This window comes from Anarhichas minor, unplaced genomic scaffold (assembly GCF_050575085.1).
Source record: "Anarhichas minor isolate MPS153535 unplaced genomic scaffold, ASM5057508v1 ptg000161l, whole genome shotgun sequence".
In the NCBI taxonomy this organism is placed as follows: Eukaryota; Metazoa; Chordata; class Actinopteri; order Perciformes; family Anarhichadidae; genus Anarhichas; species Anarhichas minor.
In genome coordinates, this window is record NW_027466607.1 from 8,655 (window position 1) to 30,923 (window position 22,269).

The window sequence follows — 22,269 nt, forward strand, 5'->3', positions numbered from 1 at the left end:
TCAGATAAGCTATTCCCCGAAATGTTGAACTATTAGGAAATTAGCGGTAAAAGAGAAAAGGAGCTCAAATTAAGAAAAAACACAGCATGAAAAAAGGAAACTTTAAGCAGCCACTCAAGACAAAAAACAATGTTTTCCTCCTTGTTTGTTGAAGTGACTAAAAGCTTTTCCTTCAAACAGTATCAAATTTGACACTGAGCATGTCGCAGAGGTTATAAAGCTTGCCGCATGGAATTAAAGAGACATTAATCATTGTGAGTTTATTTGCTCTGAGTGGTTTGGAGTCAGTGGCTTCCTTCAGCTCCTAGTTTCATTTTTTTTGAAGGAAGTTGCTTCTTCAGAGTAATAAGCTCCCTCATCTACCATCCTCCTTCCACGCTCTTCCACTGACTCCCGCTAACAGCTGGTAGTGTTTAAACTTCAAAGAGTGATGAAGATTTTCAACCACATATTTTCAATGTTTTGCTAATTTTCTATTTTAGCACGTGGCGGATATTAATGATGAAAGTCCCATGAGATTTTGTGGCAGCCTCTGTGGTTGAGTGCTGAGCATCTAAGCTAACTGGGACCAGGACAGTGGGATCAGAGAGACAGAGAGGCTGACAGACATGCGAGGGGGGAACAGTGGTTCAGGCCAACGGTCTTTTACCAAAACCTGCTGCGCAAAAGGCTGTCAAGCCTGACATGGCCTGTTTGTAATAAACAAGAACAGAAGACCAAAGAATCAGACAAGACCGGATCAGCTGCAATGAGGTGCACACGCACACCATTACCGTTGTGTCTAAAAATGTACAATACTGAAAATGAAATAGCCTAGAAAAAAGATATTCAGCAAAAAATAAATAAAAAAATAAGTACTTTTAGGAAAGAACAGGGCAATTTGGTGCATTTTCCCAAATACCCTTCATTAGATCTTTTATTGTTGGTGCTCTCTATGTACTTTGGTGCAGAGATGATTCCAACGAGCAAAACATTTGAGCTTTTACTGACGAAAATAATGAGCTTGTCTGTAGAATATATTTTTGTATTTATAATAAATACTCCTACAAAATCTGAAATTACTATAAATCAATTCTGAGTAATGTGCAAAATCCTGCTTAAATTCATAATATCTGCGGTGGAGACACGGCACACTATTGTATTCCTGATTGTTATCGATTGTTCTTGTATTGATGTGTTCATATTGTAGTGTGGTATTTATACATCACGTTGGTGCAGATTCCAACAGCAAGTTACTTTGTTTGTCTAAATGTCTCTTTTGCAAGCGCAGAAGTATCCAGACTATAGAAAAGCATGTTGAGCAACCCTAAGCAGATGTGGATCTTGTTTAGATATTGCGGTCTCCTGTGTATTACTTAAGGAATGTTACTGCAGAGGACGCCGAGTGTTTCACGCTGAACCAACGTATGGGGTATTTGGCGTGAGATCAAACGTGAAGAAGAAGCGTTTATTTTTATCATCGCAGTCAGAGAGCGAGAAGAGGGCTTCCTAAAATGTTTGTACCAACTCCCGATGAGGTGGCTGATGGAAACGGGGGATAAAAGTTTGCCGCTAGGACGGAAGCAGCAGCTCAAATAAATAAAGACTCATCAATCAAGGTAAAACATTTTATTGAAACACTTAAAAGCATATTCAAACCACTTATATTTCAAACACCTTTCTCATAGATTTTATTTGAAGCTTTTTCTTTTCTCCCCAAACACATTTAAAAACAAACTCTGAAGCTCAATAAAAGGGTCAATGAAATAACTCAGCCTTCTTATTCGCCAGGGCCAGCAGTCGGATGTTGCGCACACAGCCGGCAGCATGTTCCTGGAGCATCTCGTCATCGGAGCCTATGACGTGGATGAGGGGCTGTCGGAGTACAAAGGACGGAGGTTACAGTTTGCAGCAGGAACAGATTCCCAAAGAATCATACATTTCCAACTGTGTGCTCATACACCTTACACCCCTCATCTAGCGCCCACACAGGTAGCTTGCTGCACACGTTGCCATGTCAGCAGCAGCAGCCAATGCACACTTCCACCAGCACGGCCTGCAGAGATATACAGTGGCTGTGAGGCGACAGTCTCAAGCTGCATGTGTCCCTGTGTGTGTGTTCAGCATGTGTGTGTGTGTGTGTGTGTGTGTCCCACTATACCCTTCTGTAGCACGCTCCCTGCTACACGGTGGGTCTGTTGAGCACAATGACGGCAGCACACGGTTAAATGACGGTTTGCAACAATGTTCTTTATTTGTAAGGAGTCGGCCTAGCTTGGCCGTGTGCTCTCCGTGCTCGTCCCGAGCTGTCCTCCTCGCCTCCGTCCCTACTGTTGATTAAAATACAGCTGTAAGAGACCTAATCAGGATCAGTTTCAGCTGCGCCTAATTAAGTCTCTTCCCGGCACCGTTCCCTGAACCACTCCCACACTCCGTCCCCTCCACAGCTGAGCCACCCACGCCCGCCACCACACCTTCCAAACCATGCCTCGGCAGCAAAGGGGTTGCAGCTGCGAGCACACATGCTGCTGTAAATTGGTTCGGATGAAAGTCGTGCAGGGCGGGCTTGACATTAAAAACCTGAGCATGAACCACACCACTTGACAGCCCTTCCGACGCTCCAAAGGTCAGATTATATAGTGTGTGTATAGTGTAAATGGATCCAGTTAGATCTCATTGCAGAACAAGGTTTTTTTTGCGCTCCAGAAATCTGGAAGTTTATTTTTTTGGGGGTTACATAAAACCGAACATTTAAAAGATTTTCGTACGCTCTAAGAGTTGCGTATTGTGCAGAAATGAGCGAAGAAGGGAACACACAGGACTTATGGAATACCACTGAGTGGCATGTGTTGTGGAGGGGGTGAGGTTTTCTTTTTCCTCTATTTTATCTGCAGCGAAATCACTACATTATGTTTGTGGGCAGCTGTGGGGCTGAATCAAAATAAAAGTAAATGCAAGCATAAATACTCTGGTGCAATGGACGAATCTAAATGTGTTCAATGTGTGCTCCTTGGGTAAAATCACAATGGAGTGCCACTGAGGTTTCCTAAGCCACACTTGCAATTATTTCGGATGGTCTTGTTTACATCCATAATGAACCAACGGCAACATTACATCCCTCAAGTAAGCACTTAAGGACTCCCCGCTCCTAAACATAATGAAGCTTTGATGAATACAGTAACTGCTGAGACGTCTGAGGCACTACTAAGCCCCGTATACCAGGGCCTCGTTCCCCACTGAATGAAACAAAGATCATGCTGCTGCAGGCTTACAAGTGTTGTTTGAACACCATCGGGATTGTTTCCCCTGGTTTCAGCGCAGCAATGCCACATCCCCGTTGATCCCGAGCAACACAGAGGACAATGTCGAATGACTGTCGCTGTTAAAAAAAAAAAAGGAAATGATCCAAGAACTAAGCCCCCTTTACAACCTACAAAAGAGCCACTGATTTAGATTTAGTTAAAGGCAGCAGAATGATTCTCAAAGCTTCTGGCATATCTCCATTTTCGCAATTTCTCTCTTTCTTATTCAAAACCTCCCCATCCTGTTCAGCACTGGCTCGGCATATCAACATAGGAAGTGATGGGATTCCTCTGTCGGTTTCACACAAATGAAATGTCACTCTCAACTTGTGGAAACATTTTCAGTAAAGAAATGTGTGTGTAGACACTGACCTAGTCTCTATCCAGCTGATCCAAAACGTTCTCACTCGCAACTCGTCAGATACGGACGCTTGGTCGGGACCCCTTGGCGTCACTTTTTAACACTGGGTTCCCCTTTAGCGTCATTAGTTTAACATGCAGGGTAGTCCTGATAGACTTCAATGTTGTGAATTCAAACACAACTACTTAGTTAGCTTTAGGGGGGGGGGGGGGAAATACTTCATGGTTAGGCTTTAAAAAAGTGTGTTTAGAACTTAACTTAAGTTACGTAAGTAAGTTATGTATGTGACGTAAGTTAAGCGCCTTACCTAACCTAAAATAAGTCCATGTTGACTCCACAGAGGACAACAGCGGTCTTCTGGGTGAAAGTCCTGTGTTTGTTGACCCATCCCTCCATGCCAACCTCCTCCCGATTCCGACGTTGTTGCTCTTTAAACTGCGACACCTGACTTCCTCTTTTACTCCCGTCATAATTACTACGGCCACTAGAGGCAGCCCTGCACAGGCAGAACTGACGCTAGAGGGGTATGTAGAGCGCCACAGTTTGATGCGCAGGGCCATTGAACGAGCATCCGTATGTGACGAGTTGGGAGTGGGAACGGGCCGGCTGATCAGCGCCTATCAGGCAAACCTGAGATCTGTTTTCCTCCCAGTCACTACTGTGTTCATAATGCATGTCATAGAAGAGCCGAGGCCGACCCTGACCCCTCTCCACGTCACATTCAAACTTAAAAACGCCGCTCCGCACGTTTGTGTGGCTAGCAAACAGCCGGAGAAGCAGAGAGAAGACATTCCCAGTGCAAAGATAAACAGCAAAAGGAAAACAGATGAAAGATGATGTGAGCCAGCTTGTGTGTGTGTGTGTGTGTGTGTGTGTGTGCACGTAAAAGGGCTGTGAAACTACAGTACACGTCCAGTTTCAAAACTGAGAAAATAATATCCTTCCTCCTGATTATAATCACATTTTGTGGGGAATAAATTCTCCCAGCCGTCCAAGATGTCGGCTCCTCCTCAATGCGATGTGAAACATTTGCCCGCGGGTTTTATATGATTTTTTAAAAATAGCATCCAAAACACCTCCAAAAGCAAACTTGCATCCACCGGCTCCAGAAAACATGCAGCTCGCTAAACAAGTCTCTTTTGTGAAAAGAGAGGATGCCTGAGGCGGCGTTTTTTGCCAACCTCATAGCATGTTATTCAGACGACGCCAAATAAGGTCTCCCGAAAGCGCACGGCTAGGCTAAGATAAGCGTGTCTCTCTTCGCTGCTTTTCTCCCGAGCTTGCTCTTTCCCTCCCAGCTGGGATCTCTAGGAACATAATACGCCACTTGTTGGATATTGCCTGACCGTGGTAACATGAACACTTGCCCCACGTTTGAAAAGCTGAATCGTGAGTTTTTGAGGTTTTTTTTGCACTTCAGAGAGCTCCAGAAGAGTCCTGACCTCCAAGAAGGGAGCTGGGGAAGGGAACACGCCCCCCCCCCCCCCCCCGCGCTTGGCCTCCCCCCTTGGCTGAGGGGGGAGGGGGAGGGGCGGGCGTACCAGTCTGACAGGGCTGCACATATTGTTGCATTTGCACACGCGCGCACCTTATCGCACACGGAGGTGTCATGGTGTTAAGTGCGCTCTGTCGGGCCGCGTCTGCCTGCAGGAGTTTTCAGGTTTAAATTCCCCCTGTGCGGGTCTGACAGCCATTACGGCTCCATCAACCCCCCCCCTTCTACTCAAGCATCCCCATGTTTTAGACTCCTCTGTGGAGGGCAAACAGCACAAACAGACAGCAGTGTTTAGCTAGGGCTGAGGGGAAGCTGGTGAGGGAAGTCAAGGTAAACAACATTCCCTGCAGCCTCCAGTGAGCCAGAGACTGTTAAGCTGCTTTCTCTGTGTCTCTAAAGAGGAAAAGGAAAAAGGAGGGGAGGGCCGCTTTCAAATCAATGACTTTGAGGGGAAAGTTTCAGCCTGAACTCCTCTGAGCCCCTGCAACCAGGAGAACATGGCGGGGAGAGAGGCTTAAGGTCGAAAAGGCTCTGAAACTTTATGCTCCATGGACCTCAAAAACACGGTAGTCATAACAGAGCAGGCAGCACACGGCGCGTGTGTCATCTGCTCACCACACCCACAACCTGAAGTCGTGTTAAAGCAACGAGGAAACTGAAGAAGTAAACGCTGTGATGCTCGGCTTGGTTTTTATTCCTTCACCTCACTTTTGATGTAATGTGTGTCGTCCCCCCCCCCCCCCCCACAACGGACGTCCTGGCCGTGTAAGAGAGAGAGAGAAATAAAACAAACGGGGCAGAAGTGTGCTCATGCAAAATACATACAAGGATCTGGCAAAAGCTTGCACTCTAGCATACATTGGCTTGAAAATTACCATCCGCATTTTGTCATTTTCATCAATTTACTTCACAGAGTTTTTCTCATGAAAGAGCCTCTTTAATACAAATAGCCGGCTGAAGCTGTCTACAAGGATTTACGATCTCGGCAAACAATCCCCCAGTCCTTTTGGGAGCGATGTAAAGCTTGTTGATTTTGTACCTGACACGAAATGAAGCACATCCGTATGAAACTGCGAGATACCAAGGGTGTATGTCAAATGGAACGGCGAAGGGTGATTCGCCTCTCAGGCTACAAAGTTCTCTCTTCTCCTGGTATGCATCTCCTGTGAGAGCGAGCACCTGAACAAGGTCCGATCTGAGGGGGCCGGCAGGAAAATATGTTGGCAGAAGATTTACACGAGAACTTGTGAATGACTGCAGGTCGTGTCCAAAACAAATCCAAAGTGTTACATTTAAAGATGTTTGATACTATAGAATTGAATTGATTCCGGACCATATTTGAAGGCTTTGAAAAGGGGTGAACTGAAAAAACTGAGACGGGTCAGTAATGTGTTTTCCAGTGTGAAATACTTTCTCTTCTGTGCTTGATTTCCCCCTGTGAAGCTTAAGGGACTGGGCCATACACCATTAAGTGTGCTCGAGAGGAAAGTTACTTTGGAGTAAGAGAGACCTTCGCTCGTTCGAAATCGTATACGACACGTGGGTGAACATGTTTTGAGAGCTTCTCAGTGGCACAGAAAAGCTCTTTGAAATACAGTTGCAATAACAAAAGAGGTAGTTCCAGATTTTGACACGGGGCTGTAAATTAGACACAGGGCGCTGTATCAATCCTCGATAAACCCTCTCCAAAGCTATTCAAGAACTTTTGGGGATATTGTTTTAACACATTCTCTCTCACAGAAGCCTGTATATCACGGAGCAGAACACTGCAGCGCACACTGAATCCAGGAGATCGACAAGCTCTCACACTGTAATGTTTCCTCCGGGGTCAGGCAGGTAAGTTTGCGGGCCTCCCTCCTCAGACCGGCTGAGACCGAGGCCAGACTGAACAATGAGGCAGCCTGTGTTGTGTTTCCATGTCTGAGATTAAGAACAACTGCAACGCTGGTGCAGTTACGTGGCCTTCGGTGATTAAGCTCTTTAAAAGTCCAAAAATACATTATGGAGTAGTGTTGCAACTCTCAACTGGTACATTAATAAGGGCAAACACAGAGACAGATTAAAAACGGTGGCATGTCACACACACTCACGCCCCTACACATGCAGAATTTCAAATATAGACACACACACACACACACACACACACACACACAAAGAGGGCATGTCCAGTTTCTGTCATGGCTCGAACTACAAAAAGCATCCAGCTTAACGACTTTTGTAAATTGGACACAACTCTTTCGGAACACCCAATGTTCAGTCCAGCTACCAATTATAGCTAGTGTTGAACCACATACACTGTAACGGCAGATCAAGCTAAAGTACACCATTTAACCTCTTAAGCCCTGAGCCGTTTTTGAGGTCTCTGAGCGAAAAAGCATAGCCCTACAAAACTGACCATAGTTCTGTAACTACAAGGTCGATTTTAATAATTCTTGTTGATATAATCAGATCACAACACCTGTGAGATAGTTTAGATAGGTAATATTGTGTATATGTTGCTGGTTAATATAGGAAAATAAGAAATTACACAGCTGAAATTGAAAATATTCAGCTTCGCCTGGAAAAATGCACTTTCATTGATAAAAGGTTATTGAAATAATGCAGTATAATCCCTAAAAACGTTACCAAGTCATAGCATAACTGATCAGTAGTTATTACAAAATGGTTAAAGTGGAATAAAGTGGAACAAAGTGAATAATAAGAGGTTTTAGTCAGGCGAGGTCATCATTTTCGAACCAGCTGTTGCTGCTCTTACATTGTACTTTTATACACTATATAACTATATATTTCACTTTCTTTATCACTCATATGATTCAATACATCCAAATACAGATAATAGGAATCATATTCATATTCATAACATCATCAGAGCCAGTTTTGGCTGTCATCTGTAGGATTTTCTCACTTCATGTGTGTGTGTGTGGCTGGATCTCAGCCTATCCTCGGTCGATTTCCAAAAACAACCCCTCCTTAGACGCGTCACAGGCTTAGGAAGACTCATGCCAAATTCGGTGGTGATCGTCAAAAGATTTCGTACAATAAAGTTGCCAGAAGTGAGGCGTGTACCCCGGCGGAAATTTCCGGTCGCCGGCAGTCTGACCACTCGCCCAAGCCCCCTTGACCGCTCTTATTCTGGAAACAAGTCGGAAGTCAACAGTATGCAGTTGGCAGCAATGACTACAGCTTTGGAACGGAAATTCCGCGACGTTATTATCCATATTTTGAGAAAACTTGGGCGCATACCCACGATTTTCTTCGGCGAAGTTCAGCATGAAGGTACGTTTGATCGCCCACCACGGTTTAGTGTTCGTACGGATCGTAAAAAAGAAGTTAGTTACGTGTTCCGCCACGTGTGCTAATGCTAATAAATGCATTGCATGACTTGGTAGCCGTTAGCATGAGGGTACAAACATTGATTTACTGTACTCATAACGCCGATTTCGGGCCAGGATTTGGTGCGTTTATGCCACGATATTTTTCTGCTTATATGAGTACCCTATATCTGTGTTGGGAGTGTGGCAGAAGTGACTTATATGATGTTGTTGTCCACACGTTGCTCTTTCATCGAAAAAAAAAAATTAGCCACATACATGCTACTGGCTAATAATCATGCTATTTTCCGCATTTGAGTTTTGAGGGGTTCTGAGCGCCAGAACCCCATTTGGGGTTCGCTCGGGCTAAAGAGGTTTGAACATGGGAAAAAAACTATCTGGCTGCAGTGGCATAACCACTTCATAATTTATGTCGCAGTTGTTATTTAGGAGGGGGAAAAGGATTTAAACTGGCTGCGGCCACAAAAAGATTTCTCATGTGAAAGTCCTTCTACGTGAAACTACAGAGGGAGATAACAGTGTTTTTACCCCAAAATGCTGAAATACGGGCACATGATCATCTGTGACAAGACATCAATTACAGCGTAATCTCCACATCACGGTCAGAGACGAACATAAACAGGCCCTGGAGCTGAGCATGGAAACAGCCAGACAGGCTCAAATGTTAGACAAAACAATGCTTGTTTCTTTTTTGGAGGAGCGCTACACAACTGCAACTATGAAGAGAGCTGGCGGATGTAGCTTTACAGGGTCGGGGGTTTGTGTTGGGGGGGGGCATTGTTTATTTTAGCCTTCAACAGCTCTGACCCGACTCTTTGGCGTGAACCATATCGCCGCTGCATTCTGCCCTGATGTCCAGGAACCGACCTTAGCAACAGTTACCCCCAGCTACAGCCCTTTGACTTGTGCTGTAATGGCATCTAGGGTCTACCGGAGAAATGGCACTGAGCACACACTGAGCTGTTTGCGTTTCTGAATTCCCATGACGGCTAGAAAGCGGAGTCATGTTTCCGCCGACGAATAAAAACCCACTTTGTTTCTGCTCCATCGGTCAAAGGCTCTGAAAATAGTCACAGCTTTTCAAAGTTTATTACTCTGTGTTTTTCACACATGTCTAAAACAAGTGGGGCGGGAGGCCAAAGGGGCATTTTCCGTAATTATGCCAAATGTAGTCTCAAAAGCACCAAATAAAGCAGATAAATAACTACTTTGTAAAAAAGTATGGCGCCATGAATCCAGCTTACCTTGACCACCCCTCTCTCGTACATGGTAATAATATTGTTGGGGTCCAAGGACAGCTGGTACAGGGCCACAGTCGTGCTCTTGATGACCGCCTTGTCCTTTGACTTGAGGTAATGCACCAGGGGGGCCACGGCCCCGGCATCACCGAAGGACGCCCTGTTGCTGCCCCACATGCAGCAGTGGCCCACGGCCTCAGCCAGGTGGTGACGGAGCCTGTCGTCTGTCTGTGGAGAGGAGAACAGGAAGCTATTGGTCCCCAGCGGCCTGTCTTTACAATGCAGAGAATAACAAGCTCCGCTGCAGCTCTGCAAGAGACTCTTGGCAAAATCTTCTATGTTCTTCTCATTAGCTGGGTTTATGCAGCATTGAGGAGGAAAAGGCCAACTAAAATCCATTGTAAAGACAGTCATTTGTATATGGACAGTAACCACAGTGTTTTTTAATAGTAAAGCCTTGTTGTTTCTCTCCAGCAGTGAAGTGTTCTTACCGTGATCATCAACTTGGCCAGCAGCTGGACAACCCCGAGATCAGTGAGGATCGCCAGATTCCCCTCGTCTCTGGCTATGTTGGCGATGGCGGCGCAAATGCTTGCCAGCACCTCGTTGTTTGTTGACTTCAGCAAATGAACAATCAGTCCCAACCCACCGATGAGGGAGCGCACCATTTCCCCTGCATCCTACAATCAAAGAGTCTGTTACTAGCCGGTGCTCTGTCAAAATGAACGAGGAGGATGAAGAAGAGGGGAGGTTGCGTAATGACTGAGGAAAGAAGGAGATGCCCCGCAGGCATCTTTAAGCAAGGCAGACAAAACAAAGGACACTAAATAAGTACAAACAAAGTATTTCCATCAGGCAACAATCAAAGTCCCATCAGTGGAAAGCGACCAGCAGAACTATCTTCATCTGTGTAAAACAGATGCTTTCAGAAATAACAACACTGTCTCCTACACCAGAGCTGTGTTGTGGATCTGGGGCGGACAAAGCAATAAGTTTGACATCTCTGTCAACCTCTCTCCTCCTGTCAGCCTAACTTGTCATAATGAAGTCGGCAACATAGAATTTAGAGCTTAGGGGTGACGTTTAAAATGTTTGCCTCGGACTGAAACACAGTGTAGACTCGAGGCTTCATGGTTTGAGTTCATGGCACCAGCTGGCACCACAGGCCTCTCAGCCACTTGCGGGGCGATGCCCACCAAACCAACGAGCTCGCAGGGAGCGCTGGGGGAACCACAGCGGAAGAGCCGGCGGAGACGCCGGCTTGGCACATCAGGCCACTGTTTTAAAGTCACGACTCCAACGCATCGCCAGCCACGGGAGAACACATCAAGGTGACCCAAGTCTGTAATGTTCAGCGCTTTGAAAATAGAACAGGAAATTTGTCAAAGGGGGGGGGGGGTGCCGGGGCCAGGAGCTGACCCCCCTGACACACAGGAAGCCCTTCCTCAGGAATACTGATGTCGGCTGGCCCGGGAGTCCCTGCGACAGAGGAAGCTCTCTCAAGCCACCAGCTGCGATAGACTAGCCAGAATCTCTTTCATGGCCTGGACGGGCCCCCAGATCTGAAAACCGCAACATTATGAGGCTGCACACGGAAAGGCCTTCCTCGCTATCCTCTCCCTCTCCCCTCCTCTTTACCCGGGATGAAATGAAATAGAAAACACATTATCTGCTGTGCGTGATCTCAAGCTGAGAGGAGGCATGCCAAAGTTGGGAACTGACCCTGACCTCCTTCTCCGGAGCAATCAGACTTCTATAACGTCCATGGCTATAATGTAAAAGGAAAAATAAATCAAGCATCTAAATGCGACTCCGTGTCCGGGCAAATTAATGATACACCCCATTACGTGCGACTGGGAGGGTTGTACTTCCCTGATTGGAGAAAAGAGATAATTGAATGATTCACTACTAAGTCTGTACGGTACTTGTATGGTACTAAATGAGTTTAAGTTGTGGACCTGTGGGCACAGAGCAGCAGCACTGTATGGAGCATCCAGCAGATGCATTGATACCACGTCTCTCTCATAAATCCACGATGGAACTGCTAACACGAACCACATGGGGTTTTTATCTAAATAACGACTGCGCCGAAGCAGCTGTATCAGGTTCCTCAACTCCACGGGCCGAGAGCACTATTTAGCTCTTGTCATTGCCCCTGTCCCAGGAAAATCACCCAAAAAGCATGTTCATGAATTTCCCTCAAAATTGGCACACTGACGTCCAGACAAACATTGTCAAACTTTGTTAGCGCTCAATGGAGGGTCCGCAGTCGTCCCCCGCCCCCTTCTCGCTCCATATGGTTGCCATGCATCATTTTCGCTACACTTCTGGGCCAGAGAAATTCCAGCCAGAAAAAAAAAAAAAAAAGAGAGAGAGAGAGCTTCACCCCCAAAGACACCTGTCTGGGCCCAATATGTCTGTTTAAACTTAACCAGATTGTTCCACTGACAAGCTGTTTACCTTAATCACAGCGATAATCTAATAGAACAACATTACGTTTGTCGTTGGAAATGATACAAGCGCACAGCGGATCAAAGACCTGTTAATGTGGAACTGGAATGAGAGTTGACTGACAACACTGCTGAGTAAGATGATGCTGAAGGCTTGTGACAACGGCATAAAGGAGTTTTTTATGTTTTAAAACAGTACTACACCGATTTAGCATTGCACTCTTATAACAAGATATCGTCTAGCCTATTCCTACTTATCCTGGCACCTACATTACCCACAATGCAACCTGACCACTGACAGTAAAGTCTGAGATAATGTTGTTTCGATTTCAATATCGGCGAGTTCACGATTCTATTCACTGATCTGATATCACTTTATCATATTCAGCTCCTTTACGCTGCACAGGAACAACAACACGCGTCACTCACGACCTGATCTGAACATCCTGCCCAATCAGTAATGCACATATGCATATTAGTACTACACATCTGTGGTTAAACACTGTCGTGCAGCCTGTTGTTTCCCTGATAATGCTGCATCGTCAACAACAAATCTGCGTTGAAATCGTCAGGAGGAGAGCTAGCTAACATTAGCTCGTAGCAGTCGGTGGGCAGCCCAGTCCTGCTTGGCTACATTAATATGCATTCAAGCTCTATTCAGCATTGGGTGAAGGTAAAATGTATCTTGCTGCAGTGCTAAAACTGCGCGCAGTTGGCAACGTTACAATCACTGAGAGCAGCCTCTCTAAACATTTAGGTAAATCATTAAAGAAAACAGTGATACGTCAATACAATACATAACTACTAGGAACTAGTAGAGGAACTAGTACTAGTACTACTAGGAACTAGTAGAGGGGGAGTGAAACGTCCATGCAGGTCTCTAATTCAGAGAAAAGAATTCAGTCTGGGGGGTGGTGGGTGGATGATTTACGCGTACATGTGGATTTGGATGACGTTAGAGCTGATCCGTACGATCGGTAATTGGTAACTGACGATACACAAGTTCGGGTATCCGAATCCGTATCGGAACATCTCTAGTCTGGGTGTGTTAGATAATTTAGATGAGGAGTGGGCCAGCTCCCACTGGAGACACAAAAGACTTATATGATTTTACATTATGAAATAGTACTCACTAAGACTTACAAACAGGCAGTGGTGAGGTTTTCTTTAAAGAAAATGCTTCCTGTTGATGGACCTCCAAACGTTTAATTGTATTCTACGCATTTCCAAAACTCTGTAAGTGGTATTCATGACCATGTTGTGCGTTTCTCTGCAAAGCATTGGAGCAGTGTTTTCATTAGGGAAGTGGGTTCACAGAAACTATCTGGTACCCTGTGCTCTGTGTGTAGATTGTGTCTCTGTAACTAGTAGCATGTTGAGGGAAGTTTTTCAGCGAGGAAATCAGAAGCCACGGCACAGGATATTACTCAAGTCTTTCTCCCTGCCCTGCTTCCCGATTGGCCAATGTCAGTGTGCCAAGGCGGCTTCTCTGCTTCGTATTAGCCCGGGGTTCATGTAAGCCCCCTCTGACACAGCCCTGCCCCTGCTAACCTCCCAGCAGCAGCAGGTTGGAGGGAGAGCTTAGGAGACAAGCATGGTGATATAAGCAGGCTTCTGTTTTGCGAGTGGGATAACCCTTCATCCTGAAACGACACGAACCCCGCAGACCTCTTTGATTTAGGGGCATTCTATGTGCCTTTGGTGTGCTTCGCTCGCACAGGACACAGGACGGAGGCAGAAGACAAATGTACCTTTGCATTCTTGATGCATGGACAAAGGGCCCATGCAGCACTGGCCTGAACATCTGCACTGGGGTTTTTCAATAAGGACCACACCAGACGGACTCCATCAAGCTCGTCGATGATCCTGTAGGGAGAGAGGGACAGAAAGTAGTATGAGGTAAAATAGAGGGAGGGATGAACAAGGAAAGAATAAACAGAACTACATTATGATTTCATTCAGATAAAGCATAATTATCTGCTTGAACGATTTAAGAGGAACTCATTTGATCATGTTTGTTTCCCGTCTGGTCCAGCGGCAAGACAAAAAGCGTCGATGGATTTCAGCATTTGTTTTTCATCACAACTTGCCTTCAGTCCTTCTCAGTTCCTCTCCAGACCTGAAACTCACCCACTGTCTGCTCACTCGAATCACTCTCCGTGGAAATGCTCAGCATTGCCAGGGCCAGAGGATAGTGCTTCATACACAGATGTATAAATAGAAAGTGAGACAAACTTACACTTTATGTCGGTGGCTTGTTTTTCAACCAGAGCCAAAAAGAGGACCTCTTTCCAAATCAAACAGAGCCAGAGACAGGTCGCTCTATATTTCATTGGGCCCTGAGTGAAGTTTAATTAGGCATGAACTTTATTTCATGTCGCATACATGACTGTAGTCAAAAGTGCAGTCAGGGTCTGGGAACCCAAAGAATTACGCCACAGTGCACCCGTTGTCTGGTATAAATAACATGTAACGTGTTCCCCATGTGTGCTTCCACCAACAAGGCCGACATTGAATGCTGTCATAATTACTTAAACACTCCCTAATCACAGTATCTCCGTGACTGGCAACGAGCGAATACTCATCAGGGACGTCCCCTGCGCCATCTGTCTTCCCTTCGCACATAAATCAGTCTACAGGGATCATAACATCAGATTCCAGTCCACAGGGCCTCCTAAATCCAGTCCCGAAAACAAAAGTGAAGCGTCACATCATCCGCCAAAACAGCTCCGTCTTCCCATGAAGCAGGTATGAAACAGATTAGCAATGAAGTTGCAGCTGACAGTGATGGATTAGAGGAGGAGGCCGCAAACCCGGGAGGCATTAAACAACGTGTGTTCACTCTTGTAGCTACACAGGATCCTTTGGGGGAAGCGCTATGTCATTAACCGCACACTGCCTACTGGTTAAGAATGAAAACAAACACATGAGTATTTCATGGAAAACTTGAAAGCGATCAGCGTTTCTTTCTCTTTTTTTGGGACTTTCAGTAGTTATGGATGACCTGCATCAGAATGACGACGAGGGAATGATTGTGCTGATCAACAGAAGGCGGTATAAGAGGAAAAAAATGAAGTCATGTTAACTGGCAAGAATGTTGTAGCTGACTGTGTGGTGTACATCATCATCATATTTGTTGGCTCGCCAAATACCATCTAATTACTGGGGTTCTGGAAAAACAGGGTTGGAGCCGGAAACAGAGTTATGTTAATTGCTCAGCAAACTACTGTACACATACATGTCTCAAAATAAGCCATCGCCACAAAACATACACAACGCACAAGCGGCCGTTGAAATGAGAGCTTTCTGTTTACAGCCAAGTGTGAAGGCTGAAAAATGACACGCTCCGGCCGTCATATACATAACGTGAGAAAACACGGAGAAAGCGGCGAGCCGGCGTGAAACACTTCGCCTCTTGTGTGAAGTTCAGTGGCTTTATTTTGACATGCTTCGCTGTTTTATTGAACCCCTTGGGTGTTTCCTCTGAACAAATGTAATAGGCTCGCACGGCAGCATTAACAGCTAAGTAACAATGCAAAGTCAGACATTAAGTTGTGTTTGTGTCCAGTGCTAATTAAGAAGGATCTCGTAGTCCATAACAGCCTTGTAAAAGCAATGAGGCACAGATGGAAGCTCCACAATGTTCTGCAATATCGAGGGTGAGGTTAAATGAACACAGAACAAAGACTGCTCTGGACTGTGGTTCACTGTGTTGTGTTTTTTTATTCCCAGCCATGTAGTCTTGGACAGGGTAGGGCGTTAGGTATGCCTGTCTGTCCAGCTCAAGTCCTGACAGTGACCACAAAGCTATAGTAAAGCACTGGGAATTACACCACAACCATATTTAACACAGCAGGTACAATAAACAAAGCTTTTAAAATCTGTCATTAAGCCGAGGATGAAAGGGAAAATTACCTGGATAATTACAATTTAAAAGAACATAGATTTCTTTAAGCATCAGCCCATGACAGGTTAATGATACTGTGTTTAGATCCTGGAATTGGTGTCATTCCCTTATCAAAACATATGACACAAGAACATGTGTTTTTGGAGGTGATTCAGTAATGGCGGTGCGCAAGCCACTAACGATGTTTTAAGAGACACCTCACATGTGGCTGTTTGCCTTGTGTAAACTGTACTCTGAATGTCAAAGGCCGCGTTAGCTGGTTGGAGACTTACGCCATGTTGTCCATATCAGTAGCACAGGCACCCACCGCCTTGGTTACATTCACAAGCAGCGCCTGGTAAAATGACACAAATAAAAAGTACATGCATTCGATCAATAAACCCTATTAGACGTGTGGGTTGAAGATGAGATGAATCTTTATGCAGCAAGAGAAAAAAAATCAACATGCCTGGTTTCTTCCAATCAGCAGGTTAACTAGCGACTTGATGCCTCCACACTTGCGGATGGTGGCCTTGTTGGCAGGTATCTGGGCAAATTCTCCCACGGCTCCGACTACATTTACCAGAACTTCTTCGGGCTGATCAGTCAGGAGGCCAACCAGGGTCTCCAGGGCTTTGTACTCCTGAAACCTGTGGAGAAGAGGTGCAGGCGTGATATTGACTAATCGCTTCACGTTGTTTGGTTTTATTTCTTACATCAACTGATGGAACAAGAAAGAAGAGTCTACAGCTGTGCTGCAGGCCCAGCGGTGCTTTGAGCTAAATGCTAACATCAGCATGCTAACAGTGACAATGCTAACATGCGGCTGTCAAGCAGGTATAATAGTGATTAGGTTCACCAATTTAGTTCAGTGTGTTAGCGTGCTAGCATTTGCTAATTAGCAAACACAACACAAAGTACAGCTGAGGCTGATGTCTTTCCTGGTGTTTGGTGACAAATTGAAAAGTTGACCTCATGATGGAGCGAAAGAAAAGGTTAAAGGTTAACACAATTCATTCTGAGGGGGGAAATGAGTGCATGTACCAAATTTCATGTCAATCCAACCAACAAGTTGTGAGGACATTCTACTCAACACAACAAATGTCAACGTCATGGTGACGCTACGTATGTGAAAAGGTTCGGATATATCCACTGGGCACCATGAATGCCTGTTTCAAATTTAGTGAAACTTTGAACGTGGTGCCAGATGAACAGTCAGGGCATCATCAAAGTCATTAAGATTCATCCTCTGGCGACCACGAATGTCAGTGAAACTTCTCTGGCAATCCATCCAATAATTGTTGAGTTATTTCAGTCTAGACTCGAAGTGGTGGACAGACCAACAGACCGCCAATATAGCCATCCCTAGAGCCACACCACCAGTGTGACTAAAGATGCTATTAGCTGTAGCAGCTTCAGTGCCCTCAGCCACATGGGCATAGAGCTCTCACTGTGACCGGCACTTTTCCCACGGCTGCTCACAGTTGTCCCCTGTACGTACTTTGCATAACCAAAGCTTTGCTGCGGCTTGGAAACTCTCCCTCCCTCTTTTATTGTGATTTTTCCTTGTTTGCCAGTGCTATAGAGTGGTAAACTACAGTAAACATTTAAAAGGGATATAATGCGGTTGCAAAAAAACCTCAACAAACCTCTGATGTACAGTTAAGGTCTACGACTGTTTTTATTCACAGCTACGGTTGCTGGCAGCACGGGCCGTGAGCTATTGTAGATGGCCACGGTCATTTGGTTTTTGGTGAGTGTCCACCGACACACAGCCTATTCTAGCGAGTGAAAACACTGCTAATGAAAAGAGGAGCTGCCAACGTTAACTTCAGTGATGTTTCACCATAAAGGAAAACAATGGGTTTCCTATGCCATCACCGAAGTGTCATCCGCAGTTGACTACAGTAGAATTATCTTGTTATCGCAGTCAAAACTTTTGATAGATGAACGGTAAGTCGTGAGGATTTTTTTATGTGAAAACCAATCCCAGCCGGAGTAATTACGTGATGGCAAGAGTAACATCACACAAGGCTGCCTGAAGCGGCTTCTACTGCAAACACTGAGCTCCACACAGCTCGCTAAGGCCTGTCGGAGGACGAAGCAACCACAGTGGGGCTTCTGTGCAGCAGATTTGTTGATTGATTGTCTGCCTTTTCCTTCTCCCATTCTTCAATGCTAGTCACACTCGACTAAGTGCAGAAAGCCAAAATGCTGCCTTTTGTACTAACTAGGGCTTTGAGGAAGGCCCAAGTGAAAGTAACACATTTTAGAGACCCAGCGATGACAATGAAGAGAGAGATAGCTGCTCGTTCAACCTGAAATTGAACGGACAGATTGATCCATTTCATTTGAAAGGAAACTTAGGCTGAGCACAGAACTTTTGTGAGGTAGGGAGAAGTATCATTTGGAAGGGTAATTCTGGCTCATCATAGGTCTGGAGCAGAGGTAAGATGGTGGGGTAGTCAGGAATTGGAAGCGAAGCTCGCAATCTTCACCCCAAACATTACTGCGATGGCAAATTCAGCTTGAGACTTGGCAGTCGTGACTTTCCATTGCGAAGTTCTTCCCTCACTCTTTTACAGCATTTTTGTGTGACCATAGCACCTCGGTATACGGGCTCGAGGGACAGCGTATCAATGTGTCCATAAATCTGCTCAAAATAATGTTTCAGGGTTTCCAAGCAGGACTTTTGCAAAGGCATTTTCATGGCACACATAAGCTTGGCAGGTAAAGACCTCTCTGTTATATTCTATAAAAAAAAACACTCGCTTATGTGGTCTTTAAACAAACACACTTTAGTTATAAATGTAATTATATTTCGGGGCATCAATCACCTCTCATTTTGATGCATCATTAATCAGGAAAATGGTTAACACATGCTGCTACTTGTCTCGAGTGGAGGTCCCCGGACCTCTATACTGTCCAGACCACGCAAATCATCAGCGACATGAAAGAAAAAATGATGTTGTTTGCAACGGGCCACGAGCTCTGTTTCATTTGACTGTGTACTTAATGAAAGAAAGAAAAAATTCCACTCCTCTCCCTCTCGCTGTCGCTGTAGCAAAATATATTCCGAAATGATTTTCATTTCAGCGCAGCGCTCAGCTTATGATTGATTCTGAAATGAGCGCATGGCCCCCGAAACCCTGTTACCATTAGCCGCCTTTCCTTTTTGACAGTAATGACTCGGTCACTTCATCCCGAGCTTTTGCCTGACCTCGACATTCTAAGTGATTTAAATAAGCCTGAGAGAGTACGAAAAAAACAGATCCACTTACACATTCAAGTGTGCATTAAAAACATTCGCCGTGCATCATGCCGGTTTCCTCCGGAGGAGGTGGCCACCTTCACTCACACTCGACTGCCCACATCGTCCCAAAAAAACCGAAATGAAACATGAAACATAACACACACACACACACACACACACACACACACACACACACACACACACACACACACACACACACACACACACACACACACACACACACACACACACACACACACACACACACACACACACACACACACACACACACACACACACACACACACACACACACTGTTTTGTAGTGTTTGTAAATGAAGTGTCACTAAATGTGGTTTACATGTGACTAATGGCATCATCATAATTATTTCTGTTATTATTATTATCAGTAGTAATAGAAGTATTTTACATAGCAACAGTGTGACAAGTCATTACATATGGCAGAGAGCCTGTACTGGCAGCAAGTGTTTTAAACTGCCACATTAATCATGACAGTGTAGTTCACTTTTATCTCCACGCCAAGCTGCAGTCAATAGGGTTCCCTATCTGTGCCAATTCTGTTGTTTTTTTAAGAATATTTGATGTTAAATAAATATTACAAAGCTTGATTTGTGTACCGTCTTCAGAGTAAAAGACATGCCATTGGCTTTAATCATTTAAAGATAATAATGTAAACGCACAATATGTCTTTGGGGTAGCGAGGGATCATGGGAGTTGTTGTCTTCACCGCCATTGTCAGCGTCTCCCGGTCAGGATTCCCTCTGTGTTCATCGTTTAGGAGCTTTTTAACGGGAGCTAAATTATCCACAGGGCCCTCCTTCTCTCCAAAACAACGGCGCAGGTGATTAAAACCTGATAAAAACACTGAATAAAACAGTTTCACGTTAAAATTCAGCATTTTTTAGATGCTGTTTGACGGACAAAGGTCGCCCCGGCTCAGCTTGTTTCTCTGATAACTTAAGATCCAGATGTTTGATGACTAAAATCCTTCATCCGGTTAAAATGTATAGTTTAAAACAAGCAAGATCGAAAAAATAAATGGTCAAAATGTTCAATTAAAAATCAATTAATGACAGCTTCTGGAGGACAACCACGCATGTGCAAAGGGGATATGACGCTATTGACAGGAGGCCAAATGAAACGTACCATTACCTTTATTAAAATAACACCTTTCTCTGGGTTTGAATATTGTTGAACACATTCGGGATAATGTGAGTACACAATAAAATACATACAACTGGTCTTGTGGTTTTTTAGATATTCTAATGCTGAAAAGTGACATATTATACCTTTAAATAAATTAAATTCCCCTCATGATTTTCTCTGATGACGTGAGTTAAATAGACAGTGATCTGGTCGGATCCATCTTGCCTTAAAGGAATGTTATTGTCATGCTTCTGCTCCTGTAAAGGAATCCTCTCTTAACTCGATGTGGCAGCAGACTCTCAGTTCCAGTTGGGAGGACTTAACTTAGACTTTAAATGTAGGATATCATTCTGTCAGTTACGATATATGAAGTGAAGACAGATCCTCCTGAGTGCTACTGCTCCTTCTTGTATTTTTAGGATTCCATCACATTTTGAACTAAGCGGCGTTTGTGAGTCAGAAGAAAATCATTTTCACATAATCTCACCTCAGCGAAAGTACTCAAAAATGATTCAAAGACAATGTATTATCAGTTTCTTGGCTACAACGGGGAGAATAGGTTTTGAATTGATTCACATGTTACCAAGGTGTTAAATTACTGCATGTGGGTTATATATTATGTCCCCTGGCCTCACACTAAATAAGAAAATAAATACACCTAAATCATTCTCTCAAGGAGCACTAGTGGAAATGTATGGGGCTGCCAGGGCACGGTCCCCCGGCATTATTTATTTTAGAGGGAAAATGACTGACTTAAAAATCATCTGACACTAAAGTACAAGTCAAAAGACATTCCAGAGGTGTCACTGCCGAATGAACCAAGCCAAATGACACTTAAATAAACCTCTGCTTTACATGACAAATGATTAAAGGCTCCGTCAGCCTGCGTCTTCTGACATTAGAAAATCCCCATCTCAGGGCTGATTATTTCGACATGCCTGTGTTTGGTTCGATGCTAACAGGCCCCGACTAACGCATCACCGAAGTCTATAAAATCAGCGCGTTGACTTGAGCCTTCGCTAACGGGGGAAAAGACTGAATTCGACTCGCATAAAAGATCAAAGCAAAAAGAATCCGTTCAAAAACTTTACATTTCACGCAAGTAATCACTCTGACCAGAAACAATGGTAAAGAAAAGGCAGATATGACAGCAGCATACAATGAGAGTGGAAAAAGCGACACAGCCAGCCGTGAACGAATAAGAGCCCCCCCATAAAAGTAACATATGTGCTGATGGCATAACGACCATAATGCACGCAAGTCGGCGGAACCCTTTATTGGTGTTCTGTTTTCACATACTGCAAGACTGCTGTTAACCACATCATCTCAGGAAACATATTTTCCACAAGTTCGATTGGTACCATCCCCATTTCCAAACTTCGTTATGGTTAGAAAACGTTTCTTGGGAAGGACGTAGGCACTTTGCACCTTGGCTGCAACACAGAGGCAAAGGACCCCAATGTCCTGATGATGTGGTCGAGATCAGGATTGGAGGACCTGGTGGGGTTACAGGGAAGCCCGTATACAGCCCTGGGTGTCCATGAGGAAGTCAATTGTCAGACTACTTTGGACACTCAGTGAATGGATCTCTCCAGGACCCTGAGGGACATGTTCATCTCTGTGACCCTCAATTTCCTGCAAATGTATGTCGACTCCCCCCGCATCCATCCATTGTTACTGCTGGCCTCTCGCACCTGCAGTTCACTAAGGCAATGGATAATCGGGCAGAGACTTACCTGCAACACATGGAGGATCTGGCGGGATATGGTTCCGTCACGATCGAGAGCTTTGCACAGGACTTGGCCT

At 44.8% G+C, this 22,269-nt stretch overlaps 1 protein-coding gene across 3 annotated transcripts in view; it reads right to left on the bottom strand.

Moving 5' to 3' along the window:
* Window positions 1-1,674: 1,674 nt before the first annotated feature.
* LOC142943961 (outer dynein arm-docking complex subunit 2-like) overlaps window positions 1,675-22,269 on the bottom strand; it is a 40,452-nt gene continuing 19,857 nt past the window's right edge. For all 3 annotated transcript variants that reach the window (XM_076085530.1, XM_076085528.1, XM_076085529.1), the window contains 6 exons: window positions 16,513-16,693; window positions 16,337-16,398; window positions 13,909-14,023; window positions 10,199-10,387; window positions 9,714-9,935; window positions 1,675-1,854 (listed from right to left, as the gene is read on the bottom strand). In XM_076085530.1, coding sequence (XP_075941645.1) covers window positions 1,738-1,854; window positions 9,714-9,935; window positions 10,199-10,387; window positions 13,909-14,023; window positions 16,337-16,398; window positions 16,513-16,693 — 886 coding nt within the window. In that variant the 3' untranslated portion in view covers window positions 1,675-1,737. The remainder of the gene's footprint in view (window positions 1,855-9,713; window positions 9,936-10,198; window positions 10,388-13,908; window positions 14,024-16,336; window positions 16,399-16,512; window positions 16,694-22,269) is intronic.